We start from the raw sequence: 20,400 nt of genomic DNA on the forward strand, positions 1-20,400 counted from the left end.
TGTGATTCTCTTTGTTTTGAAGTCTATTTTGTCTAATACTAGTATTGCAACACCTGCTTTTTACTCTCTGTTGTTTGCATGAAATATCTTTTTCCATCCCTTGACTTTTAATCTGTGCATGTCTTTGGGTTTGAGGTGAGTCTCTTGTAAGCAGCATATAGATGGGTCTTGCTTTTTTATCCATTCTATTACTCTGTGTCTTTTGACTGGTGCATTCAGTCCATTTACATTTAGGGTGATTATTGAAAGATATGTACCTATTGCCATTGCAGGCTTTAGATTCGTGGTTACCAAAGGTTCAAGGTTAGCTTGTTTACTACCTTATTGTATAACTTAACTCGCTTATTGAGCTATTATAAACACAGTCTGATGATTATTTTTCTCCCTTCTTATTCTTCCTCCTCCATTCTTCATATGTTGGGTGTTTTGTTCTGTGCTCTTTTTAGGAGTGCTCCCATCTAGAGCAATCCCTCTAAGATACCCTGTAGAGGTGGTTTGTGGGAGGCAAATTCCCTCAACTTTTGCTTGTCTGGGAATTGTTTAATCCCTCCTTCATATTTAAATGATAATCGTGCTGGATACAGTGTCCTTGGTTCAAGGCCCTTCTGTTTCATTGCATTAAATATATCATGCCATTCTCTTCTGGCCTGTAAGGTTTCTGTTGAGAAGTCTGATGATAGCCTGATGGGTTTTCCTTTGTAGGTGACCTTTTTTCTCTCTCTGGCTGCCTTTAATACTCTGTCCTTGTCCTTGATCTTTGCCATTTTAATTATTATGTGTCTTGGTGTTGTCCTCTTTGGGTCCCATCTCTCAGGAGTTCTGTGTGCCTCTGTAGCCTGAGCAACTATTTCCTCCCCCAGTTTGAGGAAGTTCTCAGCAATTACTTCTTCAAAGACACTTTCTATCCCTTTTTCTCTCTCTTCTTCTTCTAGTACCCCTATAATGTGGATATTATTCCGTTTGGATTGGTCACACAGTTCTCTTAATATTGTTTCATTCCTGGAGATCCTTTTATCTCTCTCTGCGTCAGCTTCTATGCATTCCTGTTCTCTGGTTTCTATTCCATCAATGGCCTATTGCATCTTATCCATTCTGCTTATAAATCCTTCCAGAGTTTGTTTCACTTCTGTAATCTCCCTCCAGATGTCTGTAATCTCCCTCCAGACTTCATCCCTTAGCTCTTGCATATTTCTCTGCCGCTCTGTCAGCATGTTTATGATTTTTATTTTGAATTCTTTTTCAAGGAGACTGGTTAGGTCTGTGTCTGCAGCTTCTCTCTCAGGTGTTGTCTGAACTATCTTGGACTGGACTAAATTTTTTTGCCTTTTCATGGTGATAGCGGTGGCTGTAGGCAGGTTGCGGGGGTGTCAGCTGGGAGAAGAAAGTCCTTTCCTGCTTGCTGGATGCCTTGCCCTTCTCTGCTGCCTGTGTCGGTTACCTGCACTCCTGGAGCAGCCACCGGGTTAGTCCCCTAAGCTGCTGTGGGTGGGGTCTCCGTCAGAGTGGCGCGGAGCCCTGCCGGGAGTGGCAGGCACGCCAGGTGCGCTCCTCCATGATAGAGGCGCCACTGCCGGGCAGCTGTGTGCCAGCAACAGCCTTTGGGTCTGGCCTGGGCGGCTGTGCGTTTGACTGGGATTCCGGTCGGCTGCTGGGAGTGCGCCTGCTCCCTCTGGCTCTGCTTCAGGTGCGCGCGGGGCTCTCCCCTGCGGGCCTCTACCGGGCTTCTCTGGGTCCACTGCCACCAGTGCGCGCAGGCCATACACGAGCTGTTCAGTTGCCGCCACTGCGGGCTCGCACAAGCCTCTCCTGGTCTCCTCTGGCACCGTTGGCACACGCAATCTGCTCCCGGTCCCTTCTGGCACAGCCTCCCCTGGCATGCGCTACCACTCTCCTGCTACTGGGCCGGTGTGTCGGGGTCCGCGCCAGTTGGAGGAACAACTGGCAGGCTGCTTAGTGCTGTGAGGGGCTTCAGAGCTGTGCTGCCTCCCTGGGGTTTAGGGCACCTATGGTTCCCCAGGATTCCCAGCTGCTGGCTAAGTGTGCCGGGACGACTTCTTCCAGCTATGGGGTCCCTGTCTCTTTAAGACTTGCAGAAAGCACTCGCTTTTCTTTCGTCTTGGTGGTGCCGGTTGCAGGGACCTGCCCACAGGTTTTGCTTTTCTGTTTCTCTAATATCCAGCACCCCCGTGCACCTTGTATCTGCGCTCTGGGTGCGGATTTCTAGAGCTGGTTGTTTAGCAGTCCTGGGCTTTTACTCCCTCCCCGTTCCAACTCCTTTCTTCCCGCCAGGTTCTGGGGTTGTGGAGCGTTCGGGTCCTGCCTGGCCGTGGCTTGTATCTTACCCCCTTCATGTGATGTTGAGTCCTCACAGATGTAGATGTATCTGGGCTGTTGTACTGCATCTGCTGGTGTCTCTTTTAGGAATAGTTGTATTTATTGTATTTTCATAAATATATATATTTTGGGGGGGAGATTTCCTCTGAAGTACTCATGCCGCCATCTTCCCGTGATCTCCCATCTGGTAAACATTTTTAAGAGGTAAATAACAACCTAGTGCCAGTTGGTTTGTCATAGTCTGTCTTTATAAACTGCTGTCTTTGTAAGTGATACAATGCAATCTGAAAGGAATGTAACTATATATTTATTCTCAGGTAATTACTTAATGACCTTAGTTACTGTTTTGATGAGTCTGTTTTTTAGTCTTCCTTTACTAACTCTTTATTAATAGCCTGTTTTTCACTTTTAGATATGAATATCGTGTAGAGATGGTTCATCAGTCCTGCAATGATCCTACCAAAAATATCATTCGAGAGTTTGCATCTGATTTTGAAGTTGGCGAATGCTGGGGTTATAATAGATTTTTCCGTTTGGATTTACTTGCAAATGAAGGATACTTGAATCGACAAAATGATACAGTGATTTTAAGGTAATAGGAAACATGATTTTGTTGTTTTATCATAGGGGATAACATCATCAGAACTTTATTTTAAAGTCTATTCATTAAACAAAGGTGAATATTGAAATTTATACCAATTAGTTCATACCCTGTTCTCAACCATTTCAGGAGTCCTGTGTAGTCAGTGAAAAATTTAACTTAGTCCAGAATGTGTTTGACATCTAGTTAGAAACTCCAAAGAAAGGAAACTACTGCTTCCAGTAAATGTAGTAATAATGTCTCATTTATCTATTTAACTTCTAGCAACCTCACCATTTGGAAATCAAAGAATAGTGAGGGATCAAGTATCACTTGACATTGTATATTATATTTGGGTGACTGGTTTTATAAGGTTAATTTCACAAGATTTTCAGTTTCTTCTAGATAATAGCAAATTAAAAGTAAGGATAGAGAGATGAAAATTGATGAAAACAAACTAAGTGATAGTAGTTTCTGTATTTGCAAGAAAAAACAGTATAAACAGCCCTATTTAATGTTCAGGTTACCTTTATAACTCAGAAGTTTGTGGGCATCATTATATAATATTTTAATTTGATCATCAAAATGAGAACTTGAGTATTTAAAAATATAAAATATGTTTTGAACTGAGAGGCTTCAGAGTGTTTAACTGTTTAGAAAGTTTCCATTAAAACTTTAAAAGGTTTGTTTCCTTGAAAGTGATTTGATGTATCCTTAAATTTCACTTATTCTGAGCTCTGTTTTTGAGCATATTGGATGAATTGCTACCATATCAATTTTTACTATTATGTATTCTTCGTTAACTTTCCTTGTAAAGTGAAAAAGAGTGTATTGCATTTTCAATATAGAAAAAAAACATTTGTGCTTTTGTCTTCTTTTGGGGGGTTATTTTAGTTACATTTTATAACTTTCAGGTTTCTGTATTTTTAAAAAATTATTCCCCCAAAGAAATAATTTGTTGCTTTGGCCATAGAAAGGATTGCAAAATTATTCAAACATCAATTTGACCAACTTACTACAAAGATATTTCTATAGCCTTACTCCTCTCTTTTTTGGATTCATAGTAATGAATCTGTCTGGTGGCAATCAGTGTGAGAAGTTTACTTTCTTTAATGCAGTTTAGCCCAACCTTTGATTCATTATTTAGGCCATTCCTGTTTATCATAAAATTTTTTCTTATAGACTTTAATATTACTATAGGAACATATTCCTATTTAATTATCATTTATTCTTTAATAGCGAGTTTGTGGCTGGCATTGTGCTAACATTAAGAAAGAGTAAGACATGGTTTTTGTCCTCAGGAAACTCAAGATGAAATGGGCAGATAAAAGAGAATTTATTCTGCAAGGTAGTGCTAAAATAGCAGCATAAACTTCTGTGGGATTCATGGAAAGGGGGCTTTTTATTATCCTATCACAATATTTGTTTAGTAAGAGGTTGCTGAAAATTTAAACCTTAATTCAAGATTCTGATGGAATTTTATATGAACTTAATTAGAAAGCTACTTAAGGCTTTTCTATAACTATATATGAATAAATACATACTTAGTTTATTCTTTTTTCATTAAAAGGGAGAGTTAAGGAATTTTACCTGCTCCTTTCTTTTGTTTTAATACTAAAAATAATGTGCAGTGTTGACCACAATTTCATTAGTGATTCAAAGATAATAATGCTCTTTAGAAGGTCTCACCAATGTCTTACCAATATATACTGTCTGGATAGTATGTACTTAGAATGGTGGTTGAATGAATAATCTACTCTGATGTATGAGCATCCTTGACTAAAAATAGTTAGCTGCTGCAAGTAATTATTAGAAGAGCAGTAGATTTTTACGCTAACTGTAAAATCCTTGAAAAAATGAAATAGTAGTTGAGGGTGGCAAGACTTAAGGGAGGATTTGTAGGCTTCTGAATTGTGACTGTTCCTTTCTTCAGAAACATCTTTACACATTACTGTAATTTTTTTCACTGTTAATGGAATCATGTTCTGCTATCTAACAAAGGTAGAAGATTTGTGTGTTTGTGTGTTCCTTTATAAAGACTAGTTTTTTTTAACGACAGGTAACTGAGTCGATAATGATCCTATTATTTAATATGCTTTAATATACTTGTTTTTTTCCTAACCCTACCTGAAATATGCCATATTGTGATACATAGAGAGTTATAATTTTAAGCTGATATCTGGAGGGAGTGGAAATACAGGTTATATAAAGCATGCAATTCTTTGGGAGACAGTAAAGCAATCCTGCGTAGTTGACCCTTTAAGTGATTTTTTAAATAAATTATCATTGATATACATTCTTATAAAGGCTTCACATGAGCAGCATTGTGGTTATTACATTCACCCATATTATCAAGTCCCCCCGATACTCCATTGAAGTCACTGTCCATCAGCATAGTAAGATACAACAGAGTCACTACTTGTCTTCTCTGTGGTACACTGTCTTCCCTGTGACCCCACACACACACCCTGTGTGCCAATCATAATGCCCCCTCAATCGCCTTCCCCCTCCGTCCCCTCCCTTTTGGTAACCACTGGTCCCTTCTTGGAGTCTGTCTGCTGCTATTTTGTTCCTTCAGTTTTGCTTCATTGTTATATTCCACAAATGAGGGAAATCATTTGGTACTTGTCTTTCTCCACCTGGCTTATTTCACTGAGCATCATACCCTCTAGCTCCATCCATGTTGTTGCAAATGGTAGGATTTGTTTTCTTCTTATGGCTGAATAATATTCCATTGTGTATATGTATCACTAGGTGATTTTTTTTACTGAGGAGCAGGAAATATGGAAACATGAAATGAAAGAGGGAAAGAGAAAGAGCAGTGCCTAAAACAAACTTTGCCTCTTTTGGGAAGGTCTGATCTGTGTAAGAAAGTGGAAGGAAATTTTTAACTTTCTCCTCCCTGCATAGTATGGTTTCTTCTCAACTCATGATCAGCATTGTAATTGAGCTAGGTTATTATTTTTTATATATATATTTATACACTAAATATATATATTTATAATTTATAAAGGTTATTATAATAGCTTTAGTAGGTTAGTTGGAGAGCTTAACTGTGATATGTATGTTACTGATTTAGAAGAGTACAGTTTGAGTTTAGACAACTGACTTACATGACTTTTCAGTATGAATGTTACAACTGTGGCCTACATGTGTAAATGTTGAAATTAAGGTCAATATAATATTATAATCTAAAAACCTTTTAAAAATTTTGCTGAGGATGTCCTTTGATCTAGGGTCCAATCCAGGATCACATGTTGCTTTTAGTTACTCTCTTTAGTCTGTTTTCAATTATGTCATTTAATCTTTTTTTCCTTAAAGCTCTGAGTTCAGTTTGAATTTCAACCTTATAATGTAATCAAATAAATTTGAAATTGTAAAATTTATGGTTACAAATTCAAGTCTTGGTTGATAATATTTTGCTGTTTGGATCATGTTTTTATGTGCAGCTATTCTTCTAAGGTTTCAGGTTCGTTCACCAACTTTCTTTCAAAAATGCCGGGACCAGCATTGGTATATTACTCAATTGGAAGCTGCACAGACTAGCTATATCCAACAAATAAATAACCTTAAAGAGGTAAGCAAAAAATGTATTTTTGGTTTAGTGGTTCATATTGTTTTATTAGCCTATTACCTTTGTAATTAGATTTTGGATATTTATTACTCTTTTAATTTTGTAGAAAAATCCAGTTATCTTATTTTTCATCCTTACTACTTTTGAGGTTCTAATTCTACATGGTCCAGTTCAGTAGCCACTAGCCACTACAGCTATGTAAACAATTAAAATAAAATATTTGTTCCTTATTTGCACTAACCACATTTTAAGTACTTATATTGAGCATTACAGATAAAGAATATTTCCATCATTAAATAAAAATTGTAATAGACAGTGCTGCCCTAGTTTGAGGTAAACTCTTTGTTTTTCTCAGTGAATCGGGTGTTTCTCTTCCTCAAGCAGTCTTAAATTTAGAGGATTCTAACCTATACAACAATTAAAAGTTGCCTCATCTTGAATTTTCACTATTGTTGAATGAAGTACTGGAGAGGATAGTTAATGAATTTTTTTACAAGAGTAAACTAAATTATGAAAAAAACTTTTCTGCCAATGGAAACTGGGAAGGGGTGAAAGATGTTTGAAAGTGCTGAGCGTGGTTAATAGGTGAGGGAGGAAATATTAATAAGTACATACTTTCAGATATTTTCATGTTAAGTGTGCTTTTTAAAACTGCTTGTTTTTACAATTTGTTTTTACAATTTGGTCTGGATATGAGGATAAGGATGAGAATAAATTGAACAGTTTTTCTGTCAGATTTTTCTATAACCAAAAGGCAGGAATGCATGAGAGAAACAGTTCAAGAAATGGTTTTGTGAACATGTGGATATATGGATATATTTTTTTACTTGAAATGTTTTTTACTGTATCAGGAAGCATTGCTTATGACTCACATTTGTGTGTGCTGTTCTTCTTTTAAAAGAGACTTACTATTGAGTTGTCTCGAACTCAGAAATCAAGAGATCTGTCACCACCAGATAATCATCTTAGTCCCCAAAATGATGACACTATTGAGACCCGAGCCAAGAAGTCTGGCTCAGGCCCTGACATACTTCTCCAGGATGGTCCCACTACAGCTTCTGGAAGAGAGGCCAAAGAGGAGGAAGAAGATGAGGAGAAGATTCAAAATGAAGATTACCATGTAATAGTTAGACCTCTTTAGATTCATTTTGTATTTGATAAGAGAAATGATAAGATCATGGTTTCTAACAGATGATGAAGGAGAATCAGTATGCTGAATATATTGTCTATTTATTTTCATTACTAGTATATGCATTTCTGTAATGTTAATGTTTGTAAGTCAGGAATTGTTGACTCAAAGTGTTCAAGGTTCTAAAAATTTATTATAGAAAGCTGCAGTATATAAAACAAATTGATGTACATTCTAGAAACATGGTTGTGGCTTTTTAAAATACACTCATATTCCTTCTATCATTGCGTATGTAGGTAGAGTGAGTTAGGATTTGGGAGATAGCCAGGTTTTGTCCCAGCTAAACAACAACCAGAAAGAGACTTCAAGAGGTGGCTGTTACTGTTTAAGGTAAGACAGGGATGCAGAGACAAGCTTTTTTGTTGTTGTAGTTGTTATTTTTAAGATGGGAGAGTTTAGGTGTAAAATGAAGGAATCAGTGAGGAGGGAGATTGAATATAAGGTTAGGGTATTGGCAAGACTATTTAAGGAAATAAAGGTTGGAATGGAGCACTCAGGTGAAGCAATTAACCTTTGATAGAAAGTTAACAGGGAGGGTGGAAAGGCAGCTCTAAATTGGAGGGATTTATGCTTAATAGCATGTTTTTATAATGACCTTGAAGATAACAGGTTAGGATGGTCTTGAGGAGTAGTGGTTTGAAATGCTACTGTGTGAGGAGCCTTACTGGAAGCTGATGTAGAATATATGTAGCATTTCCAGTTATATTGGAGGCCCAACTGAAATTGGCAGCAGCAAATTATTAGTGGTACCAGGTAATGTAGTTGTGTGGCTTTTTTCCTAGAGCTCAGCAACCTAGGCACAAGAACAGAGAATTCTGATGATTATATTATTTGATGTTTTAGTCCATGTGTTGGATAGGGTGATAACTGAGTGAGAACATTTGAAGTAATAACCTTATTTCTTTGCCTTGGTCTAGCATGAGCTTTCAGATGGCGATCTGGATCTGGACTTTGTTGGTGAGGATGAAGTAAATCACCTCGATGGCAGCAGCTCCTCTGCCAGTTCCACAGCAACAAGTAACACGGAAGAAAATGACATCGATGAAGAAACGATGTGAGTGTCTCACGCTAACTGCCACTGTAAAGCAGCTAAGTGGTAACTGCTAGAACATACTTTCCAGTTTAGGCCTAAAAGTGGGGATAGTCACATTTTTCATGTAAATAAAGTAACTTGAAAGACTGAGTTAGTTTCCTCCCTGTCATCTTTAGGTTCAAAACTGAGTTTTAGTTTTTGTTTTTACTTTTAATTGCAGTTATTTCATATTTAAGAAAAGTTGCAAAAATATTAGGAATTCCCATATTCTCTTCACCCAGGTTAATTCCCCAGATGTTAATGTTTTACTGTTATGTTTCTCTCTTTTCTCTCATTCTATATAATTTTTTGTGAGACTTTTGATCTAAGGGGAATACACTTCTTATTGTGTACTTTCTAAAAACGTTTTTGACGTAACTTGTCTTGCCAATGGATTTCAGCCCCAAGACAAGTTCCTATGGATTCAATGAGACCAAAGAAATGATAGTGGAATGTTCTTGGGGTGAAAGGATTTATACCCAACTTTATTCCCACAGTGGCAGGTCAGTCTCTAGAATCCCGTTCATTCAGAGCAAGTTTGCCTGCACCAAGCTGGCCCCTGCCTCTGGGCCTCCTTAGCCCCACAGCCATCTCAGTCTCTGTCCTCGGCACTACCACCACTCCAGTCCTGTCCTGTTTCTGCTCTCCTGCAGCCTTGCAGCTGTGTTCCCCAGTGCGCTGGGTGGAGCTCTTTATATAGAGTCAGTAATGACCTATTGCCCACACGTGTATAGTGAGCTGTCCAATCAGGGCCAGGTGAGAATCCTGGCCACAGGAGCCTTCACTTTATCCACACACTACAGTATAGTTCTTAAAATCAAGAAATTAATATTCATATAATATTATAATCTAAAAACCTTTTAAAAATTTTGCCAATGATATGCTTTGATCTAGGGTTCAATCCAGAATCACATGTTGCTTTTAGTTAAGTCTCTTTAGTCTACTTCTAACTAAATGACCCAGTTTGACAAAGTCAAAAATGACGTTGACATTTTTTTTCCCCAAATCAGTATGGCTTTTCTTGGATTTTTAAAATACACAAATAAGTCTAAGGAATAATCCGGCATCTCACTGTTGGTGTAGCTGCACAGCTTAGATCTTATTGAAAAAATACAGAACGCTTCACAAATTTGCGTGTCATCCTTGCACAGCAGCCATGCTAATGTTCTCTGTATCATTCCAGTTTTATAGTATATGTGCTGCCAAAGCGAGCACATGACTTTGACATGTTTGAGAAATATAGCAGCTATTTTATAGAAATTCCCCCAATTTGGAGTAGTCTGATACCTCACAATTAGATTATGTGCTTTTGGTGGGATACTACAAAAGTGATGATGTTGCCTTTTCAGTGCATCTTAAGAGGTGGAGGGGAGGGGCACATGTCTTCAATCTGCCCTATTACTATTAATTAATTTAGATCACTTGGTTAAGATGATGTGTACCAGGTGTCTTCACTCTAAAATTACTGGTTTTCCCTTTGTAATTGGTAAGTATCTTTTGGAGACATATTTTGAGACTGTAGGTATCTTATTTTTCCTTGTACTTTTGTCCACTAATTTTAGGATCCACTGATGATTCTTGCTTGAAAAAGGTTACTATGTTGATTGCCAAATGATGACTTCTAATTTCAGTATTTCTTTCACATTGAACAATTGGAATTCTACTTAAGGAAGAGCTTTCCCCTGTGCTCTTTCAATTAATTCACTAATTAATTTCATTAGCATGGACTTGCAGATTTTATATTATTAAATGATTTAATCCATTTATTATCATAATTTATTGCTTATATTATCCCAGATTTGGCCAATGGGAGCCTGTTAAAAATAACTCCTGTGTCTTCTTGAGATGTCCTCATCATTTCTCAAGCACTTTATTTTCTGCACTACAAAACATTATAGGTTCATCTTGTACTCTCTTTGTCCTTGCCCTGGCATCAGCCATTTCACAAGAGTAAGAATTCTAACCCCCTATTTGACCTTGCCTCCATTCTGACAAATTAGCTTCTCAAAAAAGACCATTGTCACTTAATGTTTCCCTTTTAGTATGTGTGGCAGTTTGTCCAAAAGGGTTAGCTATAATGTGTGAAGCATTAAGTCCCCAAACCAGAAATCATTACTACAGTGATATTTTTAGATATATAAAATACAACAGATAATTTGAATCAACATGGAAGATTCTTTTAGATGGTAATTAAGTAAAATGGAATCCACTTTGTTAATAGCTTAAATATACAGTTATATCCCAATTAATTTCTTTGTTAAGTCTTTCGACATTTTTGAAAGTTATCATGAGGGCAGTTGGGTTTTACATAAAATTTGATTCACAACCTTTCCTTAGATTGACTTTTTAATCCTTCTTTTAATAGAAGTCTTTTATGTCCTCTCTATATCCATACATCAACAATAGTATTATCAATTCAAACTATTTTGTATAATTCGTAGAAATAGCATGTTAATTGAGCTACTTTGAACATTACAGAATCATAAAATGTTAGATCTTAGAAATTAAGTTCACTTCCTTTTATAGGGAAGGAAATAAGCATGTAGTTTGTTTGGATAATGATCATAATAAATAGCTTTTAACTAGAACATATTGAATAAGCCTTTCTTTCCTCTGTCTCCTCTTTCTCCACCTTTTCCCTCCTTGGTCTTTCCACAATAGTGTTATATATTTTCTAACTCCTGTTTTTTTCTTTTTCTTTCTTTCTTTCTTTTTTTTTGAAATAACTGTAAATTCACATGCAGTTTTAAGAAATAATACAGAGATCTCATAAACTTTTTACCCAGTTTTCCCCAGTGGTAAGTAACATCTTGGAAAACTGTAGTACAACATTACAACCAGAATAATGATGTTGATATAATCGAGATACAGAACATTTCCATCACCCCAAGGATCCCTCATGTTGCCCTTTTATACCAGAGCCAGTTTCCTCCTACCTCAACCTCCAAAACCACTCATGTTTCACCTTTCTGTAATGTTGCCATTTAAAGAATATTATACAAGTGGTATCATACAGTAAGTAACCTTTAGGGACTGGCCTTTTTTATTCCACATAGTTTTCTGGCAATTCACATAGGTTATTGTATATATCAATAGATTGTTCCTTTTAATGCTGAGTAGTGTTCTATGTTGGGGATGTACTGTAATTTGTAACCATTCCCCCATTGAAGGACATCTGGATTGTTTCTGGATTTTGGCTATTATAAATAAGGCTAGTATAAACATTCATGTACAAGTTTTTGCAAGAATGTAAGTCTCCATTTTTCTAGGATAAATGCAATTGCTAGATTGTGTGGCAATTGAATGTTTTTTAGTTTTTGAAAAAACTGCCACAGTTTTCCGGAATGTCTATACTATTTTGCATTCCTATGAGCAATGTATGGAGTGAGTGACCCAGTTTCTCTGAAACTTCATTAGCAAGTAGTATTGTCACTGGACTTTGTCTTAGTCATTCTGATAGGTGTATAATGGTAGATATCTGATGGTGGTTTTAATTTGCATTCCCTAATGGCCAGTGATGTTTAACATCTTTTCATCTGCTTAATTTGCCATCTGTATATCTTAGTACATCATATTTCTCATCATGTCTTTTTGCCCATTTTCTAATTGGATTTTTTAAAACTGTTGAGCTTTTTAAAATAATGGAAAAATATACTAACAAAATTTACCATTTTAACCATTTCTAACTACAGTTCAGTGGCACTGGGTACGTTCACATTGTTGTGTAACCATTACCACCGTCCATCCCCAGAGCTTTTTTTCATCTTCCCAAACCAAAACTCTGTACTTACTAAACAATAACTCTGTCACCACTTTCCTCCACCCCCTAGTGGCTACTGTTGAGTTTTGATAGCTCTTTATATGTTTTAGATACTAGTCCTTTGTCACATACATTTTTTTGCAAATACTTTATCCCACACTGTAGCTTGTCTTTTTATCTTCTTAACAGAGTCTTCTGCCAAGCAAAAGATAATTAACCTTTCAACAATGTTATGTAGTTTTTGGAGTATATTGTTAAATTCATTCATAAGTATTTTATCCTTTTTCATGCTATTGTAAATGGAATTGATTTTTTTTTTTAATTTCCTTTTTGGATTGTTCTTCGCAAGTATATGAAAATCAATTGATTTTTCTCTGTTATTTTTGTATCCTGCAACATTGCTAACTTGTTTATTCGAATAGTTTCTTAGTGGATTTTTAAAGTTTTTCTTTTTTTTTCTGTCAGATGGTCTTTTTTTTTTTTTTTTTTTTGGTATCATTAATCAACAATTACATGAGGAACATTATGTTTACTAGACCCCCCCATCACCAAGTCACCCCCCCCACATACCCCATTACAGTCACTGTCCAGCAGCTTAGTAAGATGCTGTAGAATCACTACTTGTCTTCTCTGTGTTGTACAGCCCTCCCCGTGCCCCTGCCCACATTATACATGCTAACCATAATGCCCCCTCTCTTTCCCCTCACCCCTTATCCCTCCTTTCCCGCCCATCCTCCCCAGTCCCTTTCCCTTTGGTAACTGTTAGTCCATTCTTGGGTTCTGTGGGTCTGCTGCTGTTTTGTTCCTTCAGTTTTCTTTACTTTGTTCTTATACTCCACAGATGAGTGAAATCATTTGATACTTGTCTTTCTCCGCCTGGCTTATTTCACTGAGCATACCCTCTAGCTCCATCCATGTTGTTGCAAATGGTAGGATTTATTTTCTTCTTATGGCTGAATAATATTCCATTGTGTATATGTACCACATCTTCTTTATCCATTCATCTACTGATGGACACTTAGGTTGCTTCCATTTCTTGGCTACTGTAAATAGTGCTGCGATAAACATAGGGGTGCATATGTCTTTTTCAAACTGGGCTCCTGCATTCTTGGGGCAAATTCCTAGGAGTGGAATTCCTGGGTCAAATGGTATTTCTATTTTGAGTTTTTTTGAGGAACCTCCATACTGCTTTCCACAATGGTTGAACTAGCTTACATTCCCACCAGCAGTGTAGAAGAATTCCATTTCTCCACAACCTTGCCAACATTTGGTGTTGTTTGTCTTTTGGATGGTGGCAATCCTTACTGGTATGAGGTGATATCTCATTGAGGTTTTAATTTGCATTTCTCTGATGACTAGCGATGTGGAGCATCTTTTCATGTATCTGTTGGCCATCTTGAATTTCTTCTTAAGAGAACTGTCTGTTCAGCTCCTCTCCCCATTTTTTAATTGGATTATGTGCTTTTTGTTTGTTGAGGTGTGTGAACTCTTCACATATTTTGGATGTCAACCCTTTATCAGATCTGTCATTTATGAATATATTCTCCCATACTATAGGATGCCTTTTTGTTCTATTGGTGGTGTCCTTTCCTCTACAGAAGCTTTTCAGCTTGATATAGTCCCACTTGTTCATTTTTGCTTTTGTTTCCCTTGCCCAGGGAAATATGTTCATAAAGAAGTTGCTCATATTTATGTCCAAGAGATTTTTGCTCCTTTTTTCATATATTAATTGACCATATATGTTTAGGTTAATATCTGGACTCTCTGTTCTGTTCCACTGGTCTGTGGGTCTGTTCTTGTGCCAGTACCAAATTGTCTTGATTACTGTGGCTTTGTAGTAGAACTTGAAGTTGGGAAGTGAGATCCCCCCTGCTTTATTCTTCCTTCTCAGGATTGCTTTGGCTATTCAGGGTCTTTGATGGTTCTATATGAATTTTAAAACGATTTCTTCCAGTTCGTTGAAGAATGCTGTTGGTATTTTGGTAGGTATTGCATTGAATCTGTAGATTGCTTCAGGCAGGATAGCCATTTTGACAATATTAATTCTTCCTAGCCAAGAGCATGGGATGAGTTTCCATTTCTTAGTGTCCTCTTTAATTTCTCTTAAGAGTGTCTTGTAGTTTTCAGAGTATAGGTCTTTCCACTCCTTGGTTAGGTTTATTCTTAGGTATTTTATTCTTGTTGATGGAATTGTTTTCCTTATTTCTCTTTCTCCTAGTTCATCATTAGTGTATAGGAAAGCAACGGGTTTCTGTGTATTAATTTTGTATCCTGCAACATTGCTTAATTCAGATATTTGTTTTAGTAGTTTTGGAGTGGAATCTTTAGGGTTTTTTATGTACAATATCATGTCAAATGCAAATAGTGACAGTTTGACTTCTTCTTTACCAATCTGGATGCCTTGTATTTCTTTGTTTTGTCTAATTGCCGTGGCTAGGACATCCAGTACTATGTTGAATAACAGGGTAGAGTGTGGGCATCCCTGTCTTATTCCCGATCTTAGAGGAAAAGCTTTCAGCTCGCTGTTCAGTATGATGTTGGCTGCGGGTTTGTCATATATGGCCTTTATTATGTTGAGGTACTTGCCCTCTGTGCCCATTTTGTTGAGAGTTTTTATCATGAATGGATGTTGAATTTTGTCAAATGCTTTTTCAGTGTGTATGGAGATGATCGTGTGGTTTTTGTCCTTTTTGTTGATGTGGTGGATTATGTTGATGGATTTTCGAATGTTGTAGCATCTTTGCATCCCTGAGATGAATCCCACTTGATCATGGTGTATGATCCTTTTGATATATTTTTGAGTTCGGTTTGCTGATATTTTGTAGAGTATTTTTGCATCTATGGTCATCAGGGATATTGGTCTGTAATTTTCTTTTTTTGGTGGGGTCTTTGCCTGGTTTTGATATTAGAGTGATGCTGGCTTCATAGAATGAGTTTGGAAGTATTCCCTCGTCTTCTATATTTTGGAAAACTTTAAGGAGAATGGATCTTATGTCTTCTCTATACGTCTGATAAAATTCAGCAGTGAATCCATCTGGCCCGAGGATTTTGTTTTTAGGTAGTTTTTTGATTACTGATTCAATTTTGTTGCTGGTAATTGGTCTGTTTAGATTTTCTGTTTTTTCCTGGGTCAGTCTTGGAAAGTTGTATTTTTCTGGGACGTTATCCATTTCTTCTAGGTTTTCCAGCTTGTTAGCATACAGATTCTCATAGTATTCTCTAATAATTCTTATTTTTTTTCTGTGGGGTCTGTTGTGATTTTTCCTTTCTCGTTTCTGATTCTGTTGATGGGTGTAGATTCTCTTTTTCTCTTAATAAGTCTGGCTAGGGGTTTATCCATTTTGTTTATTTTCTCAAGGAACCAGCTCTTGGTTTTGTTGATTTTTTTCCTATTGTTTTATTCTTCTCAATTTTATTTATTTCTCCTCTGATCTTTATTATGTCCCTTCTTCTGCTGACTTTAGGCCTCATTTGTTCTTCTTTTTCCAGTTTCAATAATGGTGACTTTACACTATTCATTTGGGATTGTTCTTCCTTCTTTAAATAGACCTGGATTGCTATATACTTTACTGGTAGAACTGCCGTCTCTGCATCTCACAGAAGTTGGGGCTTTGTGCTGTTTTCATTTGTGTCCATATATTTCTTGGTCTCTGTTTTAATTTTGTCGTTGATCCATTGATTATTTAGGAGCATATTGTTAAGCCTCCATGTGTTTGTGAACCTTTCTGTTTTCTTTGTACAATTTATTTCTAGTTTTATACCTTTGTGATCTGAGAAGTTGGTTGGTAGAATTTCAGTCTTTTTGAATTTACTGAGGCTCTTTTTGTGGCCTAGTATGTGGTCTATTCTGGAAAATGTTCCATGTGCACTTGAGAAGAATGTGTATCCTGCTGCTTTTGGGTGTAGAGTTCTGTAGATGTCTGTTAGGTCCATCTGTTCTAGTGTGTTGTTCAGTGCCTCTGTGTCCTTACTTATTTTCTGTCTGGTCGATCTGTCATTTGGAGTGAGTGGTGTGTTGAAGTCTCCTAGAACAAATGCATTGCATTCTATTTCCTCCTTTAGTTCTTTTAGTATTTGTTTCACATATGTTGATGCTCCTGTATTGGGTAAATATATATTTATAATGGTTATATTCTCTTGTTGGACTGACCCCTTTATTATTATGTAATATCCTTCTTTATCTCTTGTTACTTTCTTTGTTTTGAAGTCTATTTTGTCTGATACAAGTACTACAACACCTGCTTTTTTCTCCCTATTGTTTGCATGAAATAGTTTTTTCCCTCCCTTGACTTTTAGTCTGTGCATGTCTTTGGGTTTGAGGTGAGTCTCTTGTAAGCAGCATATAGATGGGTCTTGCCTTTTTATCTATTCTATTACTCTGTGTCTTTTGATTGGTGCATTCAGTCCATTTACATTTAGGGTGATTATTGAAAGATAAGTAGTCATTGCCATTGCAGGCTTTAGATTTGTGGTTACCAGAGGTTCAATGGTAGCTTCTTTACTATCTAACCCTCTAATTTAACTCACTTATTAACTATTATAAACGCAGTCTGATGATTCTTCATTTCTCTCCCTTTTTATTCCTCCTCTTCCATTCTTTATGTGTTAGGTGTTTTATTCTGTAGTCCTTTGTGTTTCCTTTGACTACTTTTGTGAATAGTTGCTTTTATTTTTTGCCTTTCGTTAGTATTTGGTTGGTTTGCTTTCTTTGATGTGATTTTATTTTCTCTGGTGACATCTATTTAGCCTTAGGAGTGCTCCCATCTAGAGCAGTCCCTTTAAAATATCCTGTAGAGGTGGTTTGTGGGAGGTAAATTCCCTCAACTTTTGCTTGTCTGGGAATAGTTTAATCCCTCCTTCATATTTAAATGGTAATCGTGCTGGATACAGTATTTTGGTTCAAGGCCCTTCTGTTTCATTGCATTAAATATATCATGCCATTCTCTTCTGGCCTGTAAGGTTTCTGTTGAGGAGTCTGATGATAGCCTGATGGTTTTTCCTTTGTAGGTGACCTTTTCTCTCTCTCTGGCTGCCTTTAATATTCTGTCCTTGTCTTTGATCTTTGCCATTTTAATTATTGTATGTCTTGGTGTTGTCCTCCTTGGGTCCCTTGTGTTGGGAGATCTGTGTGCTTCCATGGTCTGAGAGACTATTTCCTCCTCCAGTTTTGGGAAGTTTTCAGCAATTATTTCTTCAAAGACACTTTCTATCCCTTTTTCTCTCTTCTTCTTCTTCTGGTACTCCTATAATGCGAATATTGTTCTGTTTGGATTGGTCACACAGTTCTCTTAATATTGTTTCATTCCTGGAGATCCTTTTATCTCTCTCTGCCTCAGCTTCTCTGTATTCCTGTTCTCTGATTTCTTTTCCATCAACAGTCTCTTGCTCCTTATCCAGTCTGCTCTTAAGTCCTTCCAGAGGTTGTTTTATTTCTGTATTCTCCCTCCTAACTTGATCCCTTAGCTCTTGCATGTTTCTGTGCAGGTCCATCAGCATGGTTATGACCTTTATTTTGAGTTCTTTTTCAGGAAGATTGGTTATATCTATCTCCCTAGGTCCTCTCTCGGGGGTTGTCTTGGTAATTCTGGACTGGGCCAAATTCTTCTGCCTTTTCATGGCAATAGAGGTAGTCATAGGCAGGTGGCACGTGTGTCAGCTCGGAGAACAAAGTCCCTTACTGCTTACTTGTCACCTTGCCCTTCTCCGCTGCCTGTGCCGGTTACCTGCACACCAGGAGCAGCCTCTGGGTTTGTGCCCTGAGCTGCTGTTGGTGTGGCAGCCCAGAGCCCTGCGGGAGAGGCAGGTACAGCAGGTGTGCTCTCCTGCGAGAGTGATGCCCCTTCGCACTTTGCCCGGGCTTTCTCTGCCTGCGCTGGGCAGGTGTGAGCCAGCGGCAGCCTCTGGGTCTGACCCCGGTGGCTGCGTGCTGGGAGGAGACTCTGGGTGGTTGCTGTTGGTGCGGCTGCTTGACCGCTGTGGCTGGGGAACAAATGGCAGGCTGCTTATTGCTGTGAGATACTTCAGAGCTGCGTTGCCACCCTGGGGGCTGGGGTGCCTGAAGTTCCTCAGGATTCCCAGCCTGCTGGACTGAGTGTGCCTGGACAGTTCCGTCCAGCTGTGAAGCCCCTGTCCCCTTAAGACTTTCAAAAAGCACTCCTTTTTTTTTGTCCCAGGGGAGCTGGCTGCGGGGACCCACTTGCAGATTTTCCTTTTCCGTTTCCCTAATATCCAACACAGGTGGAGTGAGGACAAAAGTCCGTGCTCCCAGTGCAGATGACTAGGGCTGGGTATTTAGCTGTCCTGGGCTTCCACTCCCTCCCTGCTCTGACTCTTCTCCTCCCACCCGTGTGCTGGGGTGGGGGGAGTGCTCGAGTCCTGCCAGGTCGCGGCTTGTATCTTACCCCCTTCGTGAGATGCTGGGTTCTCACAGATGTTGATGTAGCCTGGCTGTTGTACTGTATCCTCTGGTCTCTCTTTTAGAAATAATTGTATTTGTTGTATTTTCAAAAATATATATATGGTTTTGGGAGGAGATTTCCACTGCCCAACTCACACCGCCATCTTGGCTCCTCTAAATTTTTTTCTTATGTACAATATGTCATCTGTAAGTAGACTTAGTTTTAATTCTTTTTCAATCTGTTTGCCTTTTATTTTATTTTCCTGCCTAAGTTCACTGGCTAAAATGTCCAGTAGAATGTTGAATAGAATAGGTGGGAGTGGACCTCCTTGTCTTGTTTCTGGTCTTAAAGAGAAAACATCCAGTCTTTCACCATTAAGTGTGATGTTAATTGTGGGTTTTCAATAAAATTTATCCATTCTATTTGTAGTTTGAGTGCTTTTGTCATCAAAATCATGTTGGATTTTGTCAAATTCTCTTCTACATCTATTCAGATGATCATGTGGTTTTTGTTTTTATTGAATTGATATGGTATATTATATTAATTGATTTTTCTGATTTTAAAACAACTCTGCATTCCTGAGATATATCCCACTCCGCCGTGGTGTGTAATCCCTTTTGTTTTGCTGGGTTCCATTTGAGAATATTGACTGTCCTTCTTTTAGAATTACACATTTCTTTGTGGCTGTTTCACAGCCCCTTTCTCCTACCAGGCAAAACCAATGAACTACTCTGAAGCTGGAGTGAGGACAAAAGGTGTGGTAATTTCTCCTGCTTTAGAAGCTGAACCCATAGGGGTGGGGAGTTGGGGACTGCAGCCTCAGATCTTCTGAGCTTGTCTTCTCAGGACTGGGACCTCTGCTTTACAAATGAATTGGGCAAGAGTGATCTCCCCAGTATTCACAGCAAGCTGCACCTAAATAGACCTTGGGTCAGGGTGGAAGAAGAGAATTCCCACCTCTTGGCCACATATGTTCCTGACCTTAGTTCAGCAACAGGTGTCTGGGGGCTGGCTGAGAAGTGCTGTTATTTTGCCTCTCCTGGGAATAAAGCCTTTCTGTTGGGAGCTGTGGGAAATGGGAGCCCTGTGTTCTTGGCTCTGTCGATCTGGAGTGGAATTTCTGTATCAGTGAATGGGGAGAGGAAGAAGGAGGGAGTAGTCTTGGGTCAAGTGTCAGAAACTCAACTGTTACTACCAAATTGTAGTACATTTTCTTGAGAAGTTTTTTTTTTTTCTGTTTGCTCTTAGAACTATGTCCAGAGTAAATGGTTGTTTTAAAAGTAATTTTAACCAGTGTCACTGGAGAGTAGATCTGCAGGGCTCTCTCAGTGTCAAGCTGGGAACTGATCTTGAGATATCTTTAAATACCCCAAACTAGCATTGATGAGTGTTAGTCCACACAATACTTTGTCACAATAAAGAATGTTGTTCTTTGACATGAGTGACTTTGTGAGGACTTTCATAGGAGGTAACATCCTCTTTTCTGAAGTATT

At 38.1% G+C, this 20,400-nt stretch overlaps 1 protein-coding gene and 1 non-coding gene across 3 annotated transcripts in view; one reads left to right on the plus strand and one right to left on the minus strand.

Annotated features, from left to right (window-relative positions):
• Positions 1 to 20,400, plus strand: part of TRIM37 (tripartite motif containing 37) — a 160,559-nt gene that overhangs the window by 67,698 nt on the left and 72,461 nt on the right. For both annotated transcript variants that reach the window (XM_036879658.2, XM_036879657.2), the window contains exons 13-16: positions 2,747 to 2,926; positions 6,377 to 6,491; positions 7,390 to 7,608; positions 8,595 to 8,731. In XM_036879658.2, coding sequence (XP_036735553.1) covers positions 2,747 to 2,926; positions 6,377 to 6,491; positions 7,390 to 7,608; positions 8,595 to 8,731 — 651 coding nt within the window. The remainder of the gene's footprint in view (positions 1 to 2,746; positions 2,927 to 6,376; positions 6,492 to 7,389; positions 7,609 to 8,594; positions 8,732 to 20,400) is intronic.
• On the minus strand, positions 9,856 to 9,964 carry LOC118909455 (U6 spliceosomal RNA). Its single transcript, XR_005023657.2, has one exon. It is a non-coding gene; the product is annotated as a U6 spliceosomal RNA (small nuclear RNA).

Source organism: Manis pentadactyla, chromosome 4 (genome assembly GCF_030020395.1).
Source record: "Manis pentadactyla isolate mManPen7 chromosome 4, mManPen7.hap1, whole genome shotgun sequence".
NCBI lineage: Eukaryota > Metazoa > Chordata > Mammalia > Pholidota > Manidae > Manis > Manis pentadactyla.